The sequence below is a fragment of the Thalassophryne amazonica genome, chromosome 17 (assembly GCF_902500255.1).
Source record: "Thalassophryne amazonica chromosome 17, fThaAma1.1, whole genome shotgun sequence".
In the NCBI taxonomy this organism is placed as follows: Eukaryota; Metazoa; Chordata; class Actinopteri; order Batrachoidiformes; family Batrachoididae; genus Thalassophryne; species Thalassophryne amazonica.
In genome coordinates, this window is record NC_047119.1 from 26,823,699 (window position 1) to 26,847,745 (window position 24,047).

Below are 24,047 nucleotides of genomic sequence, written 5' to 3' on the forward strand. Positions count from 1 at the left end.
GATTGACCGTCGGTAAACTTATTTGTAAAATTCCAGCACTGATCTGTGTGTGTGCACCGGACAATTGGTGGTGGTGGTGGTGGTGGGGGAATTCTTGGGTTGACCATAATCTTTATATCATGTTTAGTGGAAGAGGACCTGGGAGGAGCAGGGGAACAAACATTTCTCAAGTTATGGTATGATTAGTCAGATTTTCAAGATTTGTGTTCCTCATTCAGTATCATTCTAAGTGTCATTGTCACTGGAGTTCTTGTTTTAATTTGGATGCAATAACCTCAAATATGGAATTGGCAATATAATTTTTAATTCAAATATCCACAATACACAGAAAATTATAATCCGCTCTGCTGTAACACTGGCTGATGATGAAAGTTATGGTACACAACTATAAAGTACACTATAGATTATGGGTGGAACAATACACTAGCTCCACAATATGATACATATAGTAGATTCCACAATACATAGTTACGTTGCTGTTCCCACTAGTATGTTAAAAAATGAATTTTTAATTCAAAAATTCATTTTGAAGTATAAATTATAATCTGTCATTTTCTATTTGTCATTTATAAATCATTTGATTCTTCTGCAAGAGGTCATTATTTCTTCCATAAAGTCTTTCTTCCCATGATATCATAAAACTAATTTTGAAAGATATGATTTGATACATTCCCCACGATACGACTATATATTGTTCCACCCTTATTGGTGATACACAGAATATATAATATATGCTGATAAGACAACAGTGTAAGAACGAAGAAAAGCTGACAGAGCCTTTGGAGACGACTTCCGTCTGTAATCTTCCCATGTCCACCTGGAGCCGAATGAGACTTTAGCTCAAGTCAAGTCTGGGATGACGTGCTGCTGCTGCTACCCTTGGCCGCATCCGCAACATCACGGCATCACTTGGATCCTGGATGGCAACCACCCAGGCTGACTTTAGTTTGATAAATAATTATTATAATTATGGTCTGATATGATCATGATATTAATAAGTTATTATATCTTATACTATTGTGTGGCCTATAGGGATCTATGGGCTCTAGCTTGGGTAGTGTTTATAAAATAGGTAGCTGACATTTTTGTGGTAATAAATTAAGCAAAGCTTGTATGAGTTGGAACGGCGTGTGAGTCCAGAATGTTTTTAAACTGTTAAAACCCAACAATTTTTAGAAGAGGAACTCAACCCTTTAATTTTCTGTTAATTATGCAATTTTTTATGTTAATTTACTGTCTTAATGTATTTATAAATTGTTTAGGTTCTTGTTATCATATACACTATTATTTTATTTAATTTCTACTTCTATTTTGTCATTTCATTTTTAAATGGACCACAATGGAAAAAGTTTTCACTTTCTTGTGTCATCCATGTATTTTATAATGCATTTACAATTATATTATTTACTTACATTGAACTTAAAATCATTCACCACACCCACACTTAATATAAAGATGACTTACTGCCCTTTGATAGAATAGCGTATAAGTCCAGAAAGCAGTTAGCAACATCCATTGTTACATTTTGGCAGTGTTCACCCTTGACCCAAAATACAAAAGCATACCAAACGGCAAATGTCAACTGTCCACAGGTTCTCTGTGACTGAAGTTGCACGCACAGCTGCTGTAAGCAGGTGCTTTTAATCTGACAAACAAAGACGGTGACTGAAGACATTAATCCCACTACACATATCACTCATAATACCAACGTGAAATGTAAGTCATTCATGGTAAGATCAACATAAGACTTAACTAAACTGACTAAACCAATTGAGCTACGAAAACACAAATCAATAACACTAACACCACTGTTAAACTAACATAAGCCACAATAACATTTAAAACCTCAAAACGCCAAACTCCCATGGTGCACTGCAGCGCAGCATCTATTGTTTATTGGTTAGCTAAAATTGCTCATTTCTCCAAAAATATTTGTGCTATCAACTTTCAGTTTTCACGGTGTTGATCCTTGACCCAAAATACATAAGCATGTCAAACGGCAAATGTCAGCTCTCCCCAGTTTTTGTGTGATCAAAGCCATACCCACACACGCACACATAGGCCACTTGGCTATTATAATATAGATTAGTCAAAATTACATTAGACAAGGTTAGTATCACATGTAACTGCACTCCTTTGCTGTAAAACTATTATATTTTAAAGCACTTCAGAATCAATCAAAATGCTTTGCTACTTCTTGTGATATTGATGAATATCAGTAATACGAGGGATGAAGAAGATCAATAAGAACTAGAGGGCAGATCACTGCCTTATTTATATATTAAACAGCTAATGTTATCATCAAATATTGACAAACTGCTCTTCTGTGTCACATTCCCATAATGCAACACTCCAACCTAAATACCTAAGATAATTTCCTCATCAGTGTGGCTATAATATAATAGTCGCAAATGGATATGCATTAATTTTATATTTATAATATATACCTATATATATATATTTATTTAGTTTGTATCTGTTGGTGCTTCGGTGTGGCTTCCACAGTCTACACCCTATAAGCCTGTGAGGTCTACGATGGCTTTTATAAAAATGGTATCGTCTCTCACATAAGGACTTTTGCTTGACAGTTTAGCCAGGGGGCAGAAGAGCGGGCAGCCACTGGCGATGTTCATATCGCTGATTGGTCTCTGAAAAGAGGTGGAGGTGACGTCGGGGCGAAAGGCGTCGATGATGTGTTCCCTGTTGTTCTGATCCAACAGCATCAGTGTGACCTAAGGACGGATTTCAGGTCAATTTGTGTGCGATTTTTCAGATGCGTAGAGTGAGAGCAGAACGGTTGCTCACCTTCTGACTGAACGGCCACTTTAGGAGCGCGTCGCACCTGCCCTTCATCACCACGAAGAACAGCGACAAGTGTGTTCCGCGACCCGTCCCGTCTCCATTCAGGTATAATCTCAGGCACATTTTGTAGCCGTACTTGCTGGAGTAGAATGCTGTGAAGGAGGGGAAGAGGAAAAAAAAATAATTTAAAGAATTTAAACATCCTGGAAGTGACACATTCTGTATACTCCTTGAAGGACAGCTTTATATTAAAAGCCAACTGGCCTCTGTTGTACGTGTGTATGGCTTCGATCACGGAGAAACCTGGGAGAGCTGACATTTGCTGTTTGTATGCTTATGTCAAGGATAAACATCACGGAAACTTAAAGTTGACAGGACTAATATTTTTGGAGAAATTACAGATATTATGTAACAACAGTAAACATTGATAATTACATTCTGGACTTGCATGCCTTTCCAAATCATGATAGAAACTTTGCTTAATTTATTACCACCCCTGAAATATGTCAGCTACTTATTTTATAAATACTACCCAATCTAGAGCCTGTGGATCCCCACCGGCAATGCGCTTGTCAGAGTGGAATCTCCCTCATTCATGTACCACAATAGATAATCATGTAAACCACATTATGCTGACTTGGTTATCTGCTACGTTCACAGACCATTGAAATGTTTTATGGGTGATGATTATGTTACCACCCTGTAATTCATCTCACCTGGTGAGAACATGGCAGGTGTTTTTCCTGTCACGGCGTCCTGTCTGCGGCGCAAGAAGTCAGAGATTTTCCAGACAAATATGCCATCGTAGGTGCAGAACTGCAGTTCTCGTATGAGGTGCTCGCTCTCAGACAGCTGAAAGTCCCGTGTAGCCAGCGCTCTCTCCAGCTGCCACACTTTGTTGGAGAGGCTCTCGATCTTTTCCTGATCTAAGCGATGCTGGTGAGCGAAAGCTTCCAGTGTAACCGAACTACGCTCCACCTCCCGGTTCAGGACACACACGATGTTCTCCAAAGCGTTCACCTGCCGACAAAAAGCAAGTACATTTAGATAATCTCTACGGCTTGAACTATTTCCTACAGAGAAGATAGAAATGTCACAGTGGGGGTGGACATCACCTTTTTTTCCAAGTCCAGGGACTGCGTGGAGGCTGCAGCTCCAACGCCCATAGTGACTCCCTCCTCAGGAGCCCTGTACAGGCCCAAACCAGAATCCTCCTGCCACTCTCCTGGACACAGAGCCTCTGCACGCATCCGAACCACAGACAGAACCACTGGCAGCAGCAGACGCAAGTGCTCCGTGGTGCTACTGTGTTCGTGCTCGCTGAGCTTTACGTTCTCAACCTGAGAGGGCAACAAAGACAGACCTTAAGTGGTCGCAATCAGTTATTTAGCTAATAAGCAAACATGATATGAACAGATTTGAATTAGGTTTTCTTGAGGGGTTGGCCAACTGAATTTTGAACATGATGCAGATTCGTAGTCATCTAGAGATTATGAGCCATAAAAGCCCCATCCTGTACATCTGAAGCCTTCTGAATGCATTAAGCAAGCCAGACATTCAGGTTTGTCATCTGACTGAGTTGTGTCAGGAAAATCATTGTGTCAGGAAATTATTTTCCACCTACTTCAGCTGTCCCTGGTTGCTCGGAAACACTACACCCGTTGCTTTGGGATTTGGCACATTTTATGCCGGATGCCCTTCCTGACAATTCCAGTGTCATATGGGGAAAAACACGCTCAGTTCTCCTGGTGTTCCCAAACAATCTTCCAGCCAAATAATGAACAGGATCTATCTACCTCAGATATCTGATGTGATCAACTGTACACCAATCAAGAGTAATTAAACATGAGCAGATGTCACTGCGTTTCTGTTTGTACTGCAAAACCAACAGAAGAGCCCGGGCCTTAATGCAAAAAAACAAAACAAAAAAAAACACCACAAACAAACCTCCAATTCAAACTGACAAAGCTGCAAAACAAACAAACAAAAAAACCCTACATTTTCTGAGAATATAAAGTCAAATTTATGACAAAAGCTCAAAAATTCTGAGCTTCATCGTAACTTTTTTTTTTTTTGTCAAGAAACCACATCGCTCCACTTCACACCACATCCATCACAGGAATACTTCACCAATTTTAATATAAAACACACCAAATGATGACAAAATTGTTCCAGAAAGTGGTCTTTAAACTAGCAGGAACTCCAAAATTGTGTTGGGCCTTAGCAGCGGTATTGACTCTTAACTTTTAAGTTATGTTATCAAACTTAACAATGTGTAGTAATTTGTCCCAAATGCTTACATCAAGCAGCAACCTCTGGTAGTGAGAAATGAAGCCAATGCAGAAGTGCAAAAACCTGTAGTTCCTTGACTGGCCAATTGAGGCTGGTTCCAAAGAACTACATTTTAGTAGTTTCACTGACCAGTAACCATAATAACAGCATGTAATTATTAAATCATACATACCACGGCTTTGCAGCCCACATCAATGAATGGACACACACTCTTTGACTTGGCGCAGGAACGGGCATGGTCAGCAAACTGACATCAGAAAGGATAAAGTAAAATGTTAGAACTTAAAAATGTGGATCGAGCCAAACCCAAATCCAGTAACTGCTCACACCTTTTCCCTTGGGATCTTCTTCTTGCCACAGTCCTTGCATTGTAAAGGGAACTTCAGGCAGATCTCATCGTGCGCCTAAAACACACCAAGGCTGAAGTGTGAAGGACTATTTTTAATAAATCAAATGCATGAAGAACATGAGAAACACTCTGTCACCTTGATTTCTTTAAAGTTGAAGGTTACTTTGCAGTATTTGCAGTTGAGTGTCCTTGCTTCACATTCTCTCTCGTTGTGTCGGTCCTTCTCTGTACGAAGGATAAATGTCTGACAGGCCTCGCACAGGACCCGTTCGTATTCACACTGACCTTCATGCTGAGCCTAAAAATTCAGAGACATTCATTATCACCACTTGATTGTTAATTTGTGATGTGTGTGTACACATGGCGGTTACTCAAAGCTTTGTCAAGAACAGCTTCAACGTGAGAAAAATCTGTTTTAATGTAGCGAGCTTTATAAGTGCAGGAGAAAAGCATTTTGTCATTCATTTGTTAAGCAAAGCAGTCACTGTCCGTTACCAACACACCCTTATTTTATTAGCAGGTGTGGGTACAAAATGTACTGGCAGCTGCATTGTGAAAAGAAAGCACCTTTGTCTTGCTTTAGTTAGCCATTTATTTGTCTGTACTACAGAAAACTGATGATTAAGTACAATGAGAGTTTAATGTAACCCATTCAGGTGAAACCGTGAAAAACACTATATTCTTTTCCCGCTTTTGGACAGGGCGGGGCTAAATATTAGGAGGTAGGGCTTGGTGAATGAGAAATTAATTTCTTTCACAATGTTGCCAACCGTCCAGAGTTCAGGAGGCACTGAAGCGAGAAGGTAGGTTAGCATGGTTTGACTGCTCGCTTTCCACACAGCAGTCAGTAATCGGCAGCATTTACAACTCAGTCCCCTGTCATAACCACGAGTTGCTTACCACATTTAGTTTCGCTCTCTCTTTTTTTTTTTAAAGCTAAATCTTTCCATGTTGGCGTGCTGACTTAGTGAGTAGAACAGCGATCAACGGAAAGTTAATATTTACAAGAACCTAAGACAGTTGTTTCCTGTCAACACGGATGGCCAGTCATTGCTTTTGTTTTGGGATAAGGCCGAAAACCACAAATACACATTACATGCAGAAGGGACATAATGTCATGCATCTAATCACACACGAAAATACAAACTACAGTTGGTAGCAATGCAGAGACTTGAGCAGTCATTTTTGTTCTTTTATTCCCCATCCATCAAGGTATCACTGTTGGTTTCAGTTACATTCTGAGCCATGTTTAAGGTCACTGTGTTCCCTGTAATCTACTTAACCAGAAAATGTACCTAAATCTAACCATCACCCTCATCATAACTCCTACATTACTAAACGTCTGTTTCAGAGGTACTTTCCCAAGTACTCGATAAAAGATCCGCTATTTACAGACAGGATGGGGGGGGTGCGGGACTGTTTGGGACTTTCCATGCTCCGGCATGCTGTTTCACTTCTTTAGAACTGCAAGTAAAAGCGGTTGCAGCAGCAATGCAAGCAGGCGTGGTGGTTTTCACACACACACACACACACACACACACACACACACACACACACACACACACACACACACACACACACACACACACACACACACACACACACACACACACACACACACACACACACACAAAAAGCTGAGTGTAGATGGTTTTGCACAGCTTTAATTTGAAACAGACTCTCACATGAAAAACAGACGAAAAGTTAAACATTGTACGTCACCTCATACTCTTTGATGGAGCCTATCCATTTGCAGCCGCTGTTCAAACACCTGGCAGGCAGACTAGCTATCTCTCGACCTGCTGCATTGTCTGGAAAGGCCTGGTGGAGGAACGACAAGAAAAGAAGGTGGTGATTTCCTGTTGCCATGAGAAGCAGACAGACACAGTAGGCTGCATTGTGTGGCAACACCAGTCACCAAATAGTCATGGGTTTTATTCCCCCCACCATCTTTAAAGCTTTGTGATAGTGAGGGACAGTGTGTTCATCATATGATGTCTGATTAAAAGAATGAAACAAATCCCACAGAAAATTCCATTCTTTGTTGCTTACCTCATTACTGTTGAGGATGGATATGGGCTCTTCATATATTTCCTCTTGGCGGCAGGCATCACAAGGCTTTGGGCCAGAGCTAACACACAAGACAGGTTTGTCAATTTAAACCACACAACAGCTGGCGGGCGCCAACAGTGGAACAGCCACAGTGCAGTGTGGAGGACACGTGAAGCAGTGATTAATCAGCAGGACCATGGCAGAATGCCTGTCACGCCAAATGAACTGCATTAGATTAACCCTTAATGATGTAGCTGGAATTCATGAGCAAATGAAGCTTATGCAAGTATGAGGAAGAATGGAAAAGTGAAAAAAAAAAAGCCCATGTGACTCGAGCACATGATGATCATTTCATGTCACACGCATGCGGTTTTCGGAACGTGAAAATCACCTTCAAAAACCACAGTTTCACAACTTGGCAATGTCGCAGTTTCCATGTGATACTTCAAGAGCGTTTGTTACCAAAAAAAAAAAAACTAACTAAACATCACATAGAACTTTTTATGTGACTACGTTCACGATATGAAAGTAAATGGACTCCGGTCTGTTCAGTTATACGGTCTCCTTTGTATTTGCTGCACAAAGTTGCCATCATCATCGTGATCTTAGCCCTGACCCACAGCTACAGCAAATCGTCTCCTAAGATGACCTAAAAGTTATATGTGACTTTCACGCGATGTGATGTCACCTGCTGTGTGTCTGCTCAGTTGTTGACTCACATTGGAGAAACAAACAGCACATGACATCTGGAATGTTTAACATAGATGGGTTTAAGAGTCTTTTATACACAACATTAAATACACACAGAGCCTTCTGTCCACACTCTGTGTACATTTTGTCTATGTTTGTCTGTTTTCTGAAAGCTTGTGGATACGGACAAAACACAGCAATACCAGCAGAAGTCATGGGCCAATGTAGCCAAAGGTCAAGCAAGACACAAAACCGCTAACAATGTCGGAATATTTAGATTTATATTGACACATTGCTGCCAACTTATTTGTTTCTTTAGCAGCCGAAATAATGTGAATTTTTGACCGTCACCATGATTGATGACGGAAACTTTCAAGAGGGTCTGCAGTTACATCTAGTGGATATTTTTTGCATAACAACTGTGCCAAAACAAAGGACATACAGGAGTATGTGAGAAGCAAAGGTTTCTTCTTTAAAAACACAGCTAGCTTTACATACGCAAGTGGAGCTTTAATAAGCCTCGAGATTAAGTGGACAAAGTTGATTACGGCCATCATAAAAAATGGTATCAGCCCTGATGTCAGTACTTAGTTTCCATCTCATCTATTAGAAAGATAACTCAGTTTGAAAACAGGAAGACAAATTAAAAAGGTATAAACTTTTTCAAAAAGAGCAAGCATGATCCCGTCTCAAGTTATTTGTGTAAAGCTAACCAATGGAACCATACATTCACGTGCTACCTTTAAGTTGTTCGTTCATTCTAAATAAAAATATGTAAGCAAAGTGTCATTCCATCATTACACATGCTGCAAAGCTAATATGCACCACTGTTTAGTCCTGGTGGGGTCTGCCATCTCTCTTTTCTTTTTTTTTCTTTTTTTTTATTTAATAGAAATTACACACAAGCAGTGCGTACGTCCACAAAGACAGGGAAATCTACAAAGGCTGCAGGAAAAGCTCATTTCTGGGACATCACCTCAGTAGATTATTGGTATTTCTTTCCACAGTCTTTAATGTGTTTTTCAAGACTCTCTGATGTATATCAGCTTCCCGAAAAGGTGTATATAATGACTCCTTTACTAAAATACTAATACCTGAATGTAACGCACAGGTAACGCGTGCATGCAGAAATGACAACCAGTGCGTCAGTGATTACAAAGTGAGGCAGGAAAACAAGCAAAAGAAAGCAATAAGGCACAACCTGAGTGAATCAGCAGATGGGCAGATGTGAGTCAATGGTTTCAGTCATTTGAGACCTGAAGCTGAAAATGTGACACCGATACTTCAGGGCTTTCAGGGGTCAGGAGACAAAAAAAAAAGAAAGAAGAAAGACCCACACCTCAGGTATGCAGGTAGTTGGAAGAATGTCCAGTAAGGGGGAGGTAGTAGCATGAGAGGGAGGTTGAGAGTTCAGTCTGTAGTAGGTGTGCTCTACACTTCCACTGTACCTGGTGAGCTGTTTGAAGCAGTGCACACAGAAGCGGTGGCCGCATTGAGCCTGGACAGGCCTCCTCAGGACTTGGAGACACTGCTGACATTTGTACTTATTCTCCATAGGTACTAAAAGCACACTGAGGGGGAACCCTGGCAAAGAGTTGGAGCAGTCCAACGAGATGCGGGCCATTCTTCTCCATCAACCTCTTGTGCTGTATTCTGTAAAACACCACATATAACCCCTGTCAACATTTAAAACCAGCATTTTTTTAAAAGCAGCCCTGCAGTCGTTCTGCAGTTCGTATGTGTCCGTAAATGTTAATAAAGCCAGTTAATAAAACAAAGTCTGGATAGTTCATGACAACGACCAACCCAGAAGCAAACAAACCTCTTACGCATTGGAGACATTGGCAATGGCACTCGCAAGGCCTTTATGCCCGTGAAAATCAACAACTAATGTAAGATGGCTAATCTACAGGTTTAGCCATTGATGTGAAATGGTGATTAGATGGATAATGTTGGGCGACCAACTGTAGTTGACTAATTAAGTTTAGTAGACATAAAGATTAGACTGCTTTATAAAACCGGGCCCTGATATTGCTAATATGGGTAAGAAAGTGAAGAATACAGCAACTTTACTGGAAGAGAAATGTGAACGACATCCTGAAATGGATTTTGAGAAAGATGTTTGACCCATTCAGACAAACTCTTCATGCTAATGCACATCAAACTATGTAACAAAGTTGTGTTTTGCAAACGAGAAAAGATGTGTGCAAAATTCAAATGTGTAGAAATGTGAGGCCAATCTCCAACCTTCCTTTTCTCTCAAAAATTCTTGAAAGGGTAGTTGTAAAACAGCTAACTGATCATCTGCAGAGGAATGGTCTATTTGAAGAGTTTCAGTCAGGTTTTAGAATTCATCATAGTACAGAAACAGCATTAGTGAAGGTTACAAATGATCTTCTTATGGCCTCGGACAGTGGACTCATCTCTGTGCTTGTTCTGTTAGACCTCAGTGCTGCTTTTGATACTGTTGACCATAAAATTTTATTACAGAGATTAGAGCATGCCATAGGTATTAAAGGCACTGCGCTGCGGTGGTTTGAATCATATTTGTCTAATAGATTACAATTTGTTCATGTAAATGGGGAATCTTCTTCACAGACTAAAGTTAATTATGGAGTTCCACAAGGTTCTGTGCTAGGACCAATTTTATTCACTTTATACATGCTTCCCTTAGGCAGTATTATTAGATGGTATTGCTTAAATTTTCATTGTTACGCAGATGATACCCAGCTTTATCTATCCATGAAGCCAGAGGACACACACCAATTAGCTAAACTGCAGGATTGTCTTACAGACATAAAGACATGGATGACCTCTAATTTCCTGCTTTTAAACTCAGATAAAACTGAAGTTGTTGTGCTTGGCCCCATAAATCTTAGAAACATGGTGTCTAACCAGATCCTTACTCTGGATGGCATTACCCTGACCTCTAGTAATACTGTGAGAAATCTTGGAGTCATTTTGGATCAGGATATGTCATTCAAAGCGCATATTAAACAAATATGTAGGACTGCTTTTTTGCATTTACGCAATATCTCTAAAATCCGAAAGGTCTTGTCTCAGAGTGATGCTGAAAAACTAATTCATGCATTTATTTCCTCTAGGCTGGACTATTGTAATTCATTATTATCAGGTTGTCCTAAAAGTTCCCTAAAAAGCCTTCAGTTAATTCAAAATGCTGCAGCTAGAGTACTGACGGGGACTAGAAGGAGAGAGCATATCTCACCCATATTGGCCTCTCTTCATTGGCTTCCTGTTAATTCTAGAATAGAATTTAAAATTCTTCTTCTTACTTATAAGGTTTTGAATAATCAGGTCCCATCTTATCTTAGGGACCTCGTAGTACCATATCACCCCAATAGAGCGCTTCGCTCTCAGACTGCAGGCTTACTTGTAGTTCCTAGGGTTTGTAAGATTAGAATGGGAGGCAGAGCCTTCAGCTTTCAGGCTCCTCTCCTGTGGAACCAGCTCCCAATTCAGATCAGGGAGACAGACACCCTCTCTACTTTTAAGATTAGGCTTAAAACTTTCCTTTTTGCTAAAGCTTATAGTTAGGGCTGGATCAGGTGACCCTGAACCATCCCTTAGTTATGCTGCTATAGACGTAGACTGCTGGGGGGTTCCCATGATGCACTGTTTCTTTCTCTTTTTGCTCTGTATGCACCACTCTGCATTTAATCATTAGTGATCGATCTCTGCTCCCCTCCACAGCATGTCTTTTTCCTGGTTCTCTCCCTCAGCCCCAACCAGTCCCAGCAGAAGACTGCCCCTCCCTGAGCCTGGTTCTGCTGGAGGTTTCTTCCTGTTAAAAGGTAGTTTTTCCTTCCCACTGTAGCCAAGTGCTTGCTCACAGGGGGTCGTTTTGACCGTTGGGGTTTTACATAATTATTGTATGGCCTTGCCTTACAATATAAAGCGCCTTGGGGCAACTGTTTGTTGTGATTTGGCGCTATATAAAAAAATTGATTGATTGATTGATTGATTGATTGTGAAACGCCACAACCAAATAATCAGACTTCCCAAAAATAAAACCTTTTATCAACGTGACTGAGACAAGTTTAAACCACAACTACCTTCACGTGTTTTAACTTTGCAAACAACACATGACAATTTTGTCTAAAGAGTTGCTCCGTAACATAAAATCAGAGAAAACACAGACTGATGCTGAATATTTTAGCTCTCATTCACAGAAAAACTAAATTGGTTTCAAAGCTCTACGATGAGTATTATCTCAAAGTGATTGGCTTAAAAACAAACAAAGCATCACTATAAAGACACCATTAAGTGGAAGTATTTACTTCCTTAACAGGATGCACTTCCCATTGAAACAGGATGTTGAAACTGTCAGCCCATGTTATTTTGGCAAATGTTAACTTCTCAAATGAATAAACAATGGGGACCTTGCCACACATTTGATCAGCTTTTGTCACCATCTAGCAGGTGATGTGAGCATTTCAAGGCTTCTGTACATTTCATACTTTAAATCCAACAAATCAGTCAAAAAGGCATTTATAAGTGTCAGAAATGCAGTATTTTTGGCAGATGGAGCTTTGACCTCCCAGTATTAATGTATAAAAAGTAAAATTTTGAGAGTTTTACGGTTTTTCAGTTTTGGGATGCAGAAGGTTTTGCTGTAAAGATGGACAGATGGAAGGACAGCAGTTTCTCTTGACAAGCACAACTTTCAGTTGTGAATAATAGAATATCAGTGACGAGAAGAAGGAGCAAAAAGGTGGATTTGTTTAAAAAAAAATCTGATTATTGTTTACATTTCATGCTTATGGGCAACAATGACTGGCCACTAGAGGGCGATAGCATACGTTTTACAAAACAGGCTATAATTTATTCAATATGCATTTTTTAAATATGCTCAAAGTGTAATTTGTTTTAAAAATAAACAAGTAAATGTAAATTGACTGCATTATAACACTTTTCCATCTGAATCAGAAGCTCAAAGCACTTTACATTGATGCCTTGCATTCACCCTTTCACACACACACACACACACACACACACACACACACACACACACACACACACACACACACACACACACACACACACACACACACACACACACACACACACACACACACACACACACACACACACACACACACACACACACTTTCCCATTAATTTGAATGGAAGTGTGCAAACTTTTGACTGGTACTGTGTATAATGTCTAATCCAATTCCTAACCTAGCACTGAGAATTCCTCTTGTGTAATTTTAAAGCAGCTGCTCTAAAGTCACACATTTGTACACACCCTCAGTAAAAATTCTTCAGTAAAATATTCACAACTTGTTGCTGCCTGTTAAATTTGTCAGTCATTTCACTAACCGCTGCAGAAAATTATGTATGTATGCACAATACACAAAAATATACTGAATATAAATGTCTCACAAAGCTGCAAAGTACAAAGACAATCTAGTTTTTCATACCACTATTGTTTGCATGCAATGCAGATTATCATTTATCCTGTTCAAACATCACAAAAGCCAAACAGGTTGAGCAGTACTGTTAGGCTCAGGAGTTCCCTTACTGCCACAAAGACAACGTACACTTTGGAACCTGAAAAACGGGTAAACCAAGAGCTGATGAAAACAGACACTTCATTTTCTGTGTCTATGAAATGCCTAAAACTAGTGCGGATAACTTTTTTTCCCTGAAGTTACTTCATAATCAAAGAGTTTCAATGTCAAAGCTGCAGCAGCTGTATAGTCAGAGCACAGTAGAGGGCATCACTGCCAAGGTGCAGTGACAAAGCACGATAAAGGAGAGCAGCTCAAAACCAAAAGGACTGACTGTAGATTCTGGAGCTGTAGGACACCGATTACACAGCAAAAAAAAAAACAAAACAGCAGATGCAACAGTTAAGCACTAAAATGAACACAGAGACGTTTTCCACCAGTTGGACAATCTTTCCGTAAGTAATGAAGCTGAGTAAAGCCTGACTCCCACTGCAGATTTCTGGCCCTCATTGGCATACACATTCAAAAAATGAAGAAATCGGCCATATTGTCCACAACTACACTTCAAAGTTGTGTATCATAGGACATACATCAGGTTAGTACCGATTACAACAGACACTGAATGCAACCCCATGACAGGGGAGCTACTGGGCATGCTCATAACAGCTCTGAGTGCAGTCTATGTGCTCATGTCTGTGGTTATAACAAGATGTTAATACAAAGCTAAAATGTATCTGTTATCATCTGAAAACTGTCTTCTGCTGAATAGTGCAGTGTGTCTTTCATGAGATTATGGATGTGCATTATATTTCCAGAGGCAATGTAAAGAGGAGAGAGAACAGTGAGTCCTTCAACGCACTGTGCGCACGCACACACACAAAACTGTGCTTCGCTGACCAGTCCGATCTTTTTCACGCTGCTGCAAAGAAACTCACCTACCACTCAATTCACAAATAACACAATCTGCACTGTATTTTAATTGTAGTTTACATTGTAGCCTGGCACCAAAATAACTGGGCTGCCCAATCCACATTCAAGAGGCACTGATGAAATAATAACAAAGCCCCTTGAAATAATAACACAGCCATCCATAAAAATAAAATACTTGTGTGGTGTGTGCGGTCTGGTGCACAACAAATACTCCATACAGCCAGTGCCCTAACATCCACTGTGCTTCTGCCAGAGTGATGAGCAGAGCTGTGCGCTGCCTCAGCACACAGCCATGCCATGCGCCTGGCACCATTTCTTTCAAGATGCAGTAACAAAATAAAATCCAAAGCCATCTGTAAATATTACCCCCATTTCTGCACAATTTACATCCAATGATAACCTTGTGTGGCTCATGATCTGTCCCATCATCATGAATTATTTGAACAAGTTCACAACCTTCCTGATTGGTCATAACATTCTACAATGCTACTACAACCCCTGGCAAAAATTATGGAATCACTGGCCTTGGAGGATGTTCATTCAGTTGTTTAATTTTGTAGAAAAAAAGCAGATCACAGACATGACACAAAACTAAAGTCATTTCAAATGGCAACTTTCTGGCTTTAAGAAACACTATAAGAAATCAAGAAAAAAAGATTGTGGCAGTCAGTAACGGTTACTTTTTTAGACCAAGCAGAGGAAAAAAATATGGAATCACTCAATTCTGAGGAAAAAATTATGGAATCACCCTGTAAATTTTCATCCCCCAAATTAACACCTGCATCAAATCAGATCTGCTCATTGACATTGACCCTATGCCATGACATTGACCCTATGTGTCTTTTTGCAAGGAATGTTTTTGCAGTTTTTGCTCTATGGCAAGATGCATTATCATCTTGAAAAATGATTTCATCATCCCCAAACATCCTTTCAATTGTCCAAAATATCAACATGAACTTGTGCATTTATTGATGATGTAATGACAGCCATCTCCCCAGTGCCTTTACCTGACATGCAGCCCCATAACATCAATGACTGTGGAAATTTACATGTTCTCTTCAGGCAGTCATCTTTATAAATCTCATTGGAACGGCACCAAACAAAAGTTCCAGCATCATCACCTTGCCCAATGCAGATTCGAGATTCATCACTGAATATGACTTTCATCCAGTCATCCACAGTCCACGATTGCTTTTCCTTAGGCCATTGTAACCTTGTTTTTTTCTGTTTAGGTGTTAATGATGGCTTTCGCTTAGTTTTTCTGTATGTAAATCCCATTTCCTTTAGGCGGTTTCTTACAGTTCGGTCACAGACGTTGACTCCAGTTTCCTCCCATTCGTTCCTCATTTGTTTTGTTGTACATTTGTATTACCACAGATTGCATACATTTTTATGCCCTGATTGGGTATCAGTTGGTTTTTCTTTGCACCAAAAACAGTACATAAGTGATAATCATGAATGGTAATGGGAGACCAGCTTAACACCTTTTCCTCAAATCATCCTGTATCCTGATCATTCAACAGTGCAACATGTAAACTGTATTTACATGTGTAACCGGGGGAGTGCTTTGGCATGGGTGAAAAAGCAGTTAAGCACACTTGCTTCCAGAGCGGAAAGATCATGGTTCAAGGGCACCCCTGCCCACCCTCAATGTAATGTGGAGGAAGTGCAAAATCAACATGCACTCTGCTGGAGGAAGAACAAAGGAGAAGTCGAAGGGACTTACACCCAGATGGAGTGCTTTATGTTTACACTGATAAGAGACTCCAACGTCCTTAGATTACAAAATACACTGGACTAAATGACAACTTTATTTTTTTTTTTTTCAAAGTTCTGTATGGTTCTATCTGAATCCCTTCAAATAATATCCAATATGAATCCCCATTCTTTTTATGATTTATAGAAACATTTCTGTTAATAATAAAAGCAACTTTAAGCCTTGATGATTGCACAAATATAGTCTTAAAATTGATAGACTATAAAATTTGTAAAGTTTAAATTCCTTTAAAGACTAATTTTTTACTTGTACAAATCTGCTGCTGTAGATTATGATGGTTCAAATTGATCATTATTTATGCTTGGGATGGAACGCCTTTGTGAGCCCTGCTACTGGAACCACAAAGCAACCCTTTTGGAAACACTGCACCTAATAATTGGCACGCTTGGGAAAAGCAAACACACTTCTGAGCCTGATTACAGGCACAAAACGACCCCTGTTAACAAATACGAGTATACCCGTTGGTAGGGGTAAATGCTATATTTTCAATCTTTATGTGGCTAGATCTGATGCTTCATTTAGACCAATACATGCATAACCATTTATATTATGACAATCTGGACTAAATCTTAGATATGACCTGTTGATAAATTGTATGTTTGTTGGTTATAATGGATTTCAAATCCTGTTTTGTTTTTTGTTTTTTTACTCAGCTATTCCTTTATTTCGGTTAAGCTTCCTCTGAGACAAAGGAAATCTGTTAAGACAATATTGTGAAGTGAAACTACTCATATCTGCTTGACAAATATGTACTGATGTTATTGTGGATTATAAACACATTGAATAAAACCATGAATAAAGTCATGTCATATTCCAGCAATCCACTCTCAAATTTTCAAAATGATGACCACAGAATGAGTCACAATAATAAAAATATGGGGTCAAAATAAACCATTTAAAACTTTCTTATTATGAGTCATAAACTGTGTCTAATGAGCATATGACAAATGGTGTTGAAGCCAGCATTCAAAACTTGATAAAGGGAGAAAAACCCCAACTGTCTCTCTGTCTCCAGTATGATTATTTACTCTTTTTGTGATATTAAACTATTTGGACTGGGGAAAAACGCCTTGAGCTCCGAGAAATTGTTTTAGGCGTATTTTAGTATTTTTCTGACATTTTACAAGTTAATGCTGAAAGAGACTCTGAGTAGAACCGCTGCTTCTTCGCATCAAAAGGAGCCACCTGAGGTGGGTCGGGCATCTGGAGAAGATGCCCCCTGGTCATGTCTCTCGGGAGGTCTTCCAAGCACATTCAACTGGGAAGAGGTCCAGGGGATGACCCAGGATATGCTGGCGTGATTATATTTTCCAGATGGCTTGGGAATGCTTTGGAATCCCCCCCAGGAAGAGTTATAGGATTTGGTCAAGGATAGGGAAATTTGGGTTGAGTTGCTTGATCTACTGCCACCGCGATAAGTGGCAGAAAATTAATGAATGAATTCATAGGTTAAACAATTAAATGTTAAAACTGACAATGAAAACAACTGCAAGTTGTTGCCCTTTGTCCTTTGAGACATTAATACAAAAAATAATTCATAGTACTAATTGGAATAATTTCTATTTTAACAGTTTACAACAGCTCTGTTATTACAAACACAAACAAAACCCCAAAAAGTAATGAACAGATTTCAATGAAATTTGGTGAGCAGATAGTTAATTTGTCTTCTAGTTTGTATTTAGGTCTAAACATTATCGATGATTAAAATACTAGCTTATTCCTGTCAAGTTGCACAACAATTTAACAACTTTTATCAGTCCAAATTTGCCCAAGTATAAGGTCAAAGCTCTTGACATGAGTAAAAATGTTGTGTAAGACATGGAAAGCAGCCAGACAAAAATACAACCTGGAAATGAACTTCACTAGAGTTAAACAGACTGCCAACAGATCTAGTAAAAATAAAAGAAGCAGTACAATAACTGTAAAAATGGGCCAAACAAAACCCCTACTTGTTTCACTTAACTCATTCAAGCGGTGAAAAAAGCTAAATTGCTGGTTCCAGACTTTGACAGCTACCTATCATGGATGAAACAAAAAATCCACTGAGGCAATGCAGTTACTACAAAGTAGTACTAGTATGTACAACCCACACACTGGTTCTAGTTTATAATCATTCATTTTGGGCCACTTGGACTGCTGTTCAATAGCCTCATCTGTACCCAAACAAAATACCTGCATCAAAGTTGAACAAAACAAGGCTGATCACCACTGAGCAAAGAATTTCCTCATGACTGGCCACACTGTACAGCTTTTATTTGAACAAACATTTTACTGCAACAACACATAGGACCTCAATACTACATGAAAATTCAGTGAGGTATATCTTATATATTATATTCCAATTCTAAGGTGGAACTATGCCAGTATACAAAGGCATATCTAAATATCTAAAAAGGAAGAGTAAATAGAAGAGTAGAAAAGAGTAGAGTAGAGCCACTTAGGCACCTGGTCTTGAGAACCAGGGACGGTAGGTTAAAAAGCTTTTTATCCCATGGGAACTCTTCCTACCCACCCCAGCAGCTCAAGAAAAAGGTATATATAATATAATAAGTAATAAGAAATAAGACATACGAAGGATAAGACATCACAGGAGAAGATTGTAGTAAAGGTAATTAGTATGTAGACTAGTAGTGAAATCAAATATAGTTAGTAGGCTAAGCTGTAGAAGCAGAAGCTGCGAGTGTGTGAGTGTACTGGTATCTATCTAAAGTAACTCTGTTAGCATACTATAGGAAAATAAAAAGTATAATCATTATGCTATCAAATGGAAACCTAAGAACTTAGGTACTATATGTTGATGTCTTTTGAGGAACACATAAACTGATGAATCATTAAAAATCTACACCATGTAAAATAGAATTGTAAATGGTAAAAATAAGCTAGTTATGTTAGAAGAGCTGGTACTGGTAATGATGTACTGGTACATGATGAGTAACCAGCAAAAGGTCCAGTTTGTTTAGGAAAAAACTGCCTCTTAATATTCACTTAATTAAAAAAAATGATCCTTTAAAAAGAATATAAAGTATTTATCAGCATGCAGATAAACTGAATAGAAGGCATAACTTTAAGCTGTATTTTGCTTCATATGACTTAGATACATTTTTACTAAATTTGAAATAGTTATAAAATTACTTTTTAAACCATTTTACATCATAGATATATGTATCAACTGCCTTAATGGGTGGATTATATTGATGCCTTTTTTCCAATGTAAATTAACAGCACAAATTGGTGTGTATTTATTTTAGATGTGGACCCCACATCTAAAAGGACTAGGGGTCCTTTAAATAATGTCAGATTGATTGATTATTTGGAAAAATACGTAACAATGACAATATACATACATATACTTGCCAAGGATGGCACAAAAAAGCAGGCTTAATTCCATCGTGGTACCCATGACAACACAGAAAAACAAACAACAAAGATTTAAAAAAAAAAACAACTAATGCAATAATAATAAGAAGAAGATAATAATAATAATAATAATACAGATGTAGAGTGAGAGGAAAGGTACAAAAAGTAAAATATGTTTTAGGATATGTCCATTGAATTAGGTGGCCTGTATATTGCAATTTTGTAATATGAAATAAATATGTTTATATAATGTGGTTCTCACTACGAAGTAAACACACACACACACACACACAGTCTGTCTCTATGATACACATACAGAGACAGACAGACAGACACAAAGCGTCACCAGCACCGACAGTCTCTGTACTCGGGGATTTGAAGTGACCGACATTCACACTTATTCTGCTCTTCTGACAGGTTCTTGCTCAATTTCCTCGACAACCAAAGCTAGAAAAACTGTACTCACCCGTTTTTGTACAGACTCCACAGCTACCTACCAACACCACCCTAGCTTCACTTTATAAACTGCTACACCCTCCCACTACACACGTCAGCCAAGTTAGATTTGATTGTTGAAGTTTCTACATAACCGCAATTCTCCACTTCATTTAACCGCCACATGTCCTTGGCAGCTTAAAATTTTGTAAATTCAGGGATTTGCTTTCATTATACATCTAAGCTAGTTACCAACTTTGGCGGGCTACATGCTAAGCGGTTAGCGCAGTGTTGCCACGGCGCCCGCTAACTTCGCACTTAGCTACAAACAAGACTCGTCTAACCTTGACGGCTCAACCGTGTCTCTGTTAAGACGTTTTCAGATCAAACTTGTCTTCCATCGAGTGAAGGACAAACTATTCGGACACAAGAGTCCGAAGAGTACTAATGTTGCCAAGTCTCCCAACAGAAACAAGCAACCAGAAACTGCACCCCGGGACAGCGTGAACATTTTTCAGCGTTGCCGCGTTTACATCAGATGGTAAACTACAAGTTCTGTTGTTTTCCACGAGGGAAATGTCAAAAATTAAAAATGTTAAAGTTCTGCTTGCCGCAATGACAAGGACAAATCAGGCAGCAAGAACGTAAACCCAGTTTTATATCAGGTAATGGAACCATCGGTGTAATGTTTCAGATAGAAATTAACCTGTGTTACAAATGTTTTACTTTTTACCATATTCGTTTAGTGTAAAGTGCTAAGTGAACTAATAAACAAAACACAAAAGCTGTAACTGCCAGTAGAGCGAGCGCTAAAATCGCTTTTAATCAGTGGACCTGGCAACATCGGTCTCACTCGCCCATACTTCCGTAAACAGAAAAATTCTTAATTTTTCAAAATGTTCCAAACTGTCCCTTTTCCCCTCACATATCTGGTGAACAGAATGCAAAAACTTGTAGTCACAATGCAAACAGGAGCTTTACTGCACAGTAATCTTGTGTCAGCACGCGCGTGTGAACAAACTGTCAGATCGAAAGTTAATCTCATCGTGACTCGGGTCTTTATTTTTATTTTTTATTTTTTTTTTTTTTGACGTTTTTGGCAGAATTCGGCTGGTTTTTTTTTTGTTGTTTTTTTTTCCACGGCCATTCATGCTGCAAGAGGGAAGAAGAGTTGTAGATCGTCTTCATGAAGATAACCCAAGTACCAGAATTATAACCAGAACACTGAAGCTGCTTCACAAGAAAGAGCCAAAGGAGAAATTTCAACAGAATTTCACAATTATTTTATGATTTATTAAAATTCACGACATCTGGAAAATTACTTTTTGTGCTGTCCTTGAGACTATCACAGTAGAAAAAAAAGAAAACAAATAATTAAAAACCAACAACTTCCAAATACATTCAAATATAGAATAGACTTGAATTCCTTCAATGGCCCAAGATCCATATCGCCCTCTTGCCTCCACCCCGATCAAAAACAGATTTTTCACTGCAAATAATAAAAATAGGGCTGATGTGCAGCAATGGACTCTATTTGATTATTGGACTGTTGTGAATATCACTGAGGCATGCAGAAGGAGAAATGGATATACTTCATGAGAACAGCGTTTTTTATAGCAGCTCGTCTTGGTTTGCTGTTGCACCCAAAGGCAGTCGCTTTGGCTTTTGCTTCAAGTGCAATCACCATTTCTAGTTCAAGTTTCAAATTCATCAAGTAGTTTGGTAGTTTAACTATTTCCACGGAAGCCTTTCAAACAGTCATACAGTTGTATGCAATGCAAAAGTTTGGGCACCTCTGATAATTTTTGTGATTTTAATTTATAAATCATTGGTTGTCTGGATAAGAAATTTCAGTTAAATATATCATATAGCAGATGAACACACTGATATTTGAGAAGTGAAATGAAGTTTCTAGTATTTAAAGAAAGTGTGCAATCATTATTTAAACAAAATTAGGCAGGTGCATACATTTGAGCACCCTTGTCATTTTATTAATTTGAATACATTTAGAACTAATTCAAAGCATGCAAGAGGAAATAAACCAGTTGTGCAGTGTTGCCTGTGATTGGACCTATTTCAACACTGGTTGCCTTCTGACTGGCCAATTTAAAAAAAAAAAAAAAAAAACTAACCAACAGTAAATCCAGTAGTGTCTGGCTGCAGGAGGCTGAGCGCCACATGCACAATCTGCCGCAATAGGAAGTAAATTCAAGTTATGGTTATCAGTTAACTGAAAGCCTGTGGCAGAGTGTGCATGTGATGACAAAGGCCTGCATGCAGGCACTTCTTGTGAAAACATGAGACAAGTCCATGGACATGTAACCTTGAAAAACTCGTATATCCCTGCAGATGAAGTCCAAATGTTTAAGGCAGAATTTTGATTTAACAAACATTAATAATAATTACTGTTTGATTGTTTGTTTTTCCCATTTATCATTAGGTCAATAGAAGTGTTCTTTTTCTTCAACTTTTCCCCATGTTTATATGAGGCTGATCAGGGCCAATATGCCCCAAGGGTTCACCATTTTTTGGAGGGTTCAGTGTCTTGCTCAAGGACACTCCAATAATCAAGTAAGAATCAAACTCACTGACCATTCTGACAGCTGACATCTCTTTCAGCCAGATGAGCTACGGTTGCAGAAACATTCGTACATCAACAAATATTAAGTGTATTGTGTCTTTTGTTAAAAAAAATAAACAAACTAATGAATTATGAAGTTCCAAACCTCATTTTCAAATATAAATTAAAACCTGATTTCTTTGTAGCTATTGAGAAACAGGGATGAGATGCAAAGTCAAATGATATTACTTTCTGAATAAAAATTAAATTAAAAAGCCATGAGGCAATAAATGACTGACTCCTAATAATTAAAATAAAAGGGGAAAAAAAAAAATCAAATTTTCGAGTTTGTCATAATTATAAAACCAAAGAACACATTTTTGAATTAAATTATAATCAAAATTACAAGTTAAAAAGTAAACAAAAAATCAATGTGTCATAATGAGTTTATTTTTAACAGATGAAACATTTTGAGTTTTTTTTATTATTATTATTATTATTATTGGTCTGATCCTTTGCCAACCCCATGAAGTTTTTTATTATTATTATTCCCAGTGGAAACCCGACGTTGAATCAACGTTGATAACATGTTGAGTCAGGTCGTGACGTTGAGCAACGCAATATCTATGTATATTCAACATCTAATCACGACGTTGGCTCAACATCTGGAATCAACGTTGATTTCACGTTGTTCTACAGTCATTTTCCGACCCCACTTCTTCTTCTTCTTCTTCCCTCCTTTCATTGGCGGGTGGCAACCATCACCTTAGATCCATACCGCCACCTACTGTACCGGATGTGTCAATGGATGTATAGATACTTCAGGTTACTTTCTGGTGTGTGTTGAGTGCAGAAAAATAGCAATAAAACAAAAATAACAACGCCTACATTATAATAGACTGTGTATAGATCTATATTTAGTGGCGTGCTTTAGTATAAACCCTGAGCCTATCCAAATCGGATCAGATCAGTTTCAGGCCTACTGAATATAAAATTTCATGATTCCTGTGATAAACTGACAGAGCTAACTCAGAAACATGTCTTGGGGCAACTTGCACAAACATGCACTCTGTGTAATTATAATAACAATTTTTGCAAAATAATTTAAGTCAGTATACACTGTGATTGTCAGCTACCAAAAATATGGTTTTTCATAGAAACATATTATTATCCAGACGTTCCACAGACCAGAGTTTTGCCAAATTTTATAAAAGCATAATATCTTTAACATTTTTGTAAATAAGGAAAAATACATTAAAGGTACGTATTAAAAATTGATTCACAAAATAATGTTTTCAACATGTATGAGCAGTCAGACATTGACATTAA

The 24,047-nt window shown here is 38.5% G+C and overlaps 1 protein-coding gene across 4 annotated transcripts; it reads right to left on the reverse strand.

Annotated features, from left to right (window-relative positions):
- Window positions 1-2,201: 2,201 nt before the first annotated feature.
- traf2b (Tnf receptor-associated factor 2b) lies at window positions 2,202-20,819 on the reverse strand. 4 transcript variants are annotated; one of them, XM_034191452.1, is made up of 11 exons: window positions 20,809-20,819; window positions 9,634-9,838; window positions 7,496-7,574; window positions 7,166-7,264; window positions 5,580-5,741; window positions 5,424-5,498; window positions 5,267-5,341; window positions 3,918-4,142; window positions 3,519-3,822; window positions 2,806-2,954; window positions 2,202-2,732 (listed from the first exon to the last, which is right to left on the reverse strand). In XM_034191452.1, exons 2-11 carry the CDS (start codon window positions 9,807-9,809, stop codon window positions 2,514-2,516), a joined length of 1,563 nt encoding a protein of 520 aa, XP_034047343.1. In that variant the 5' UTR covers window positions 9,810-9,838; window positions 20,809-20,819; the 3' UTR covers window positions 2,202-2,513. The 4 variants fall into 4 exon arrangements, with proteins under 4 accessions (XP_034047343.1, XP_034047344.1, XP_034047341.1 ...); XM_034191453.1 differs by lacking the exon at window positions 20,809-20,819 and adding an exon at window positions 20,503-20,626; XM_034191450.1 differs by lacking the exon at window positions 20,809-20,819 and adding an exon at window positions 20,190-20,606.
- Window positions 20,820-24,047: the final 3,228 nt, after the last annotated feature.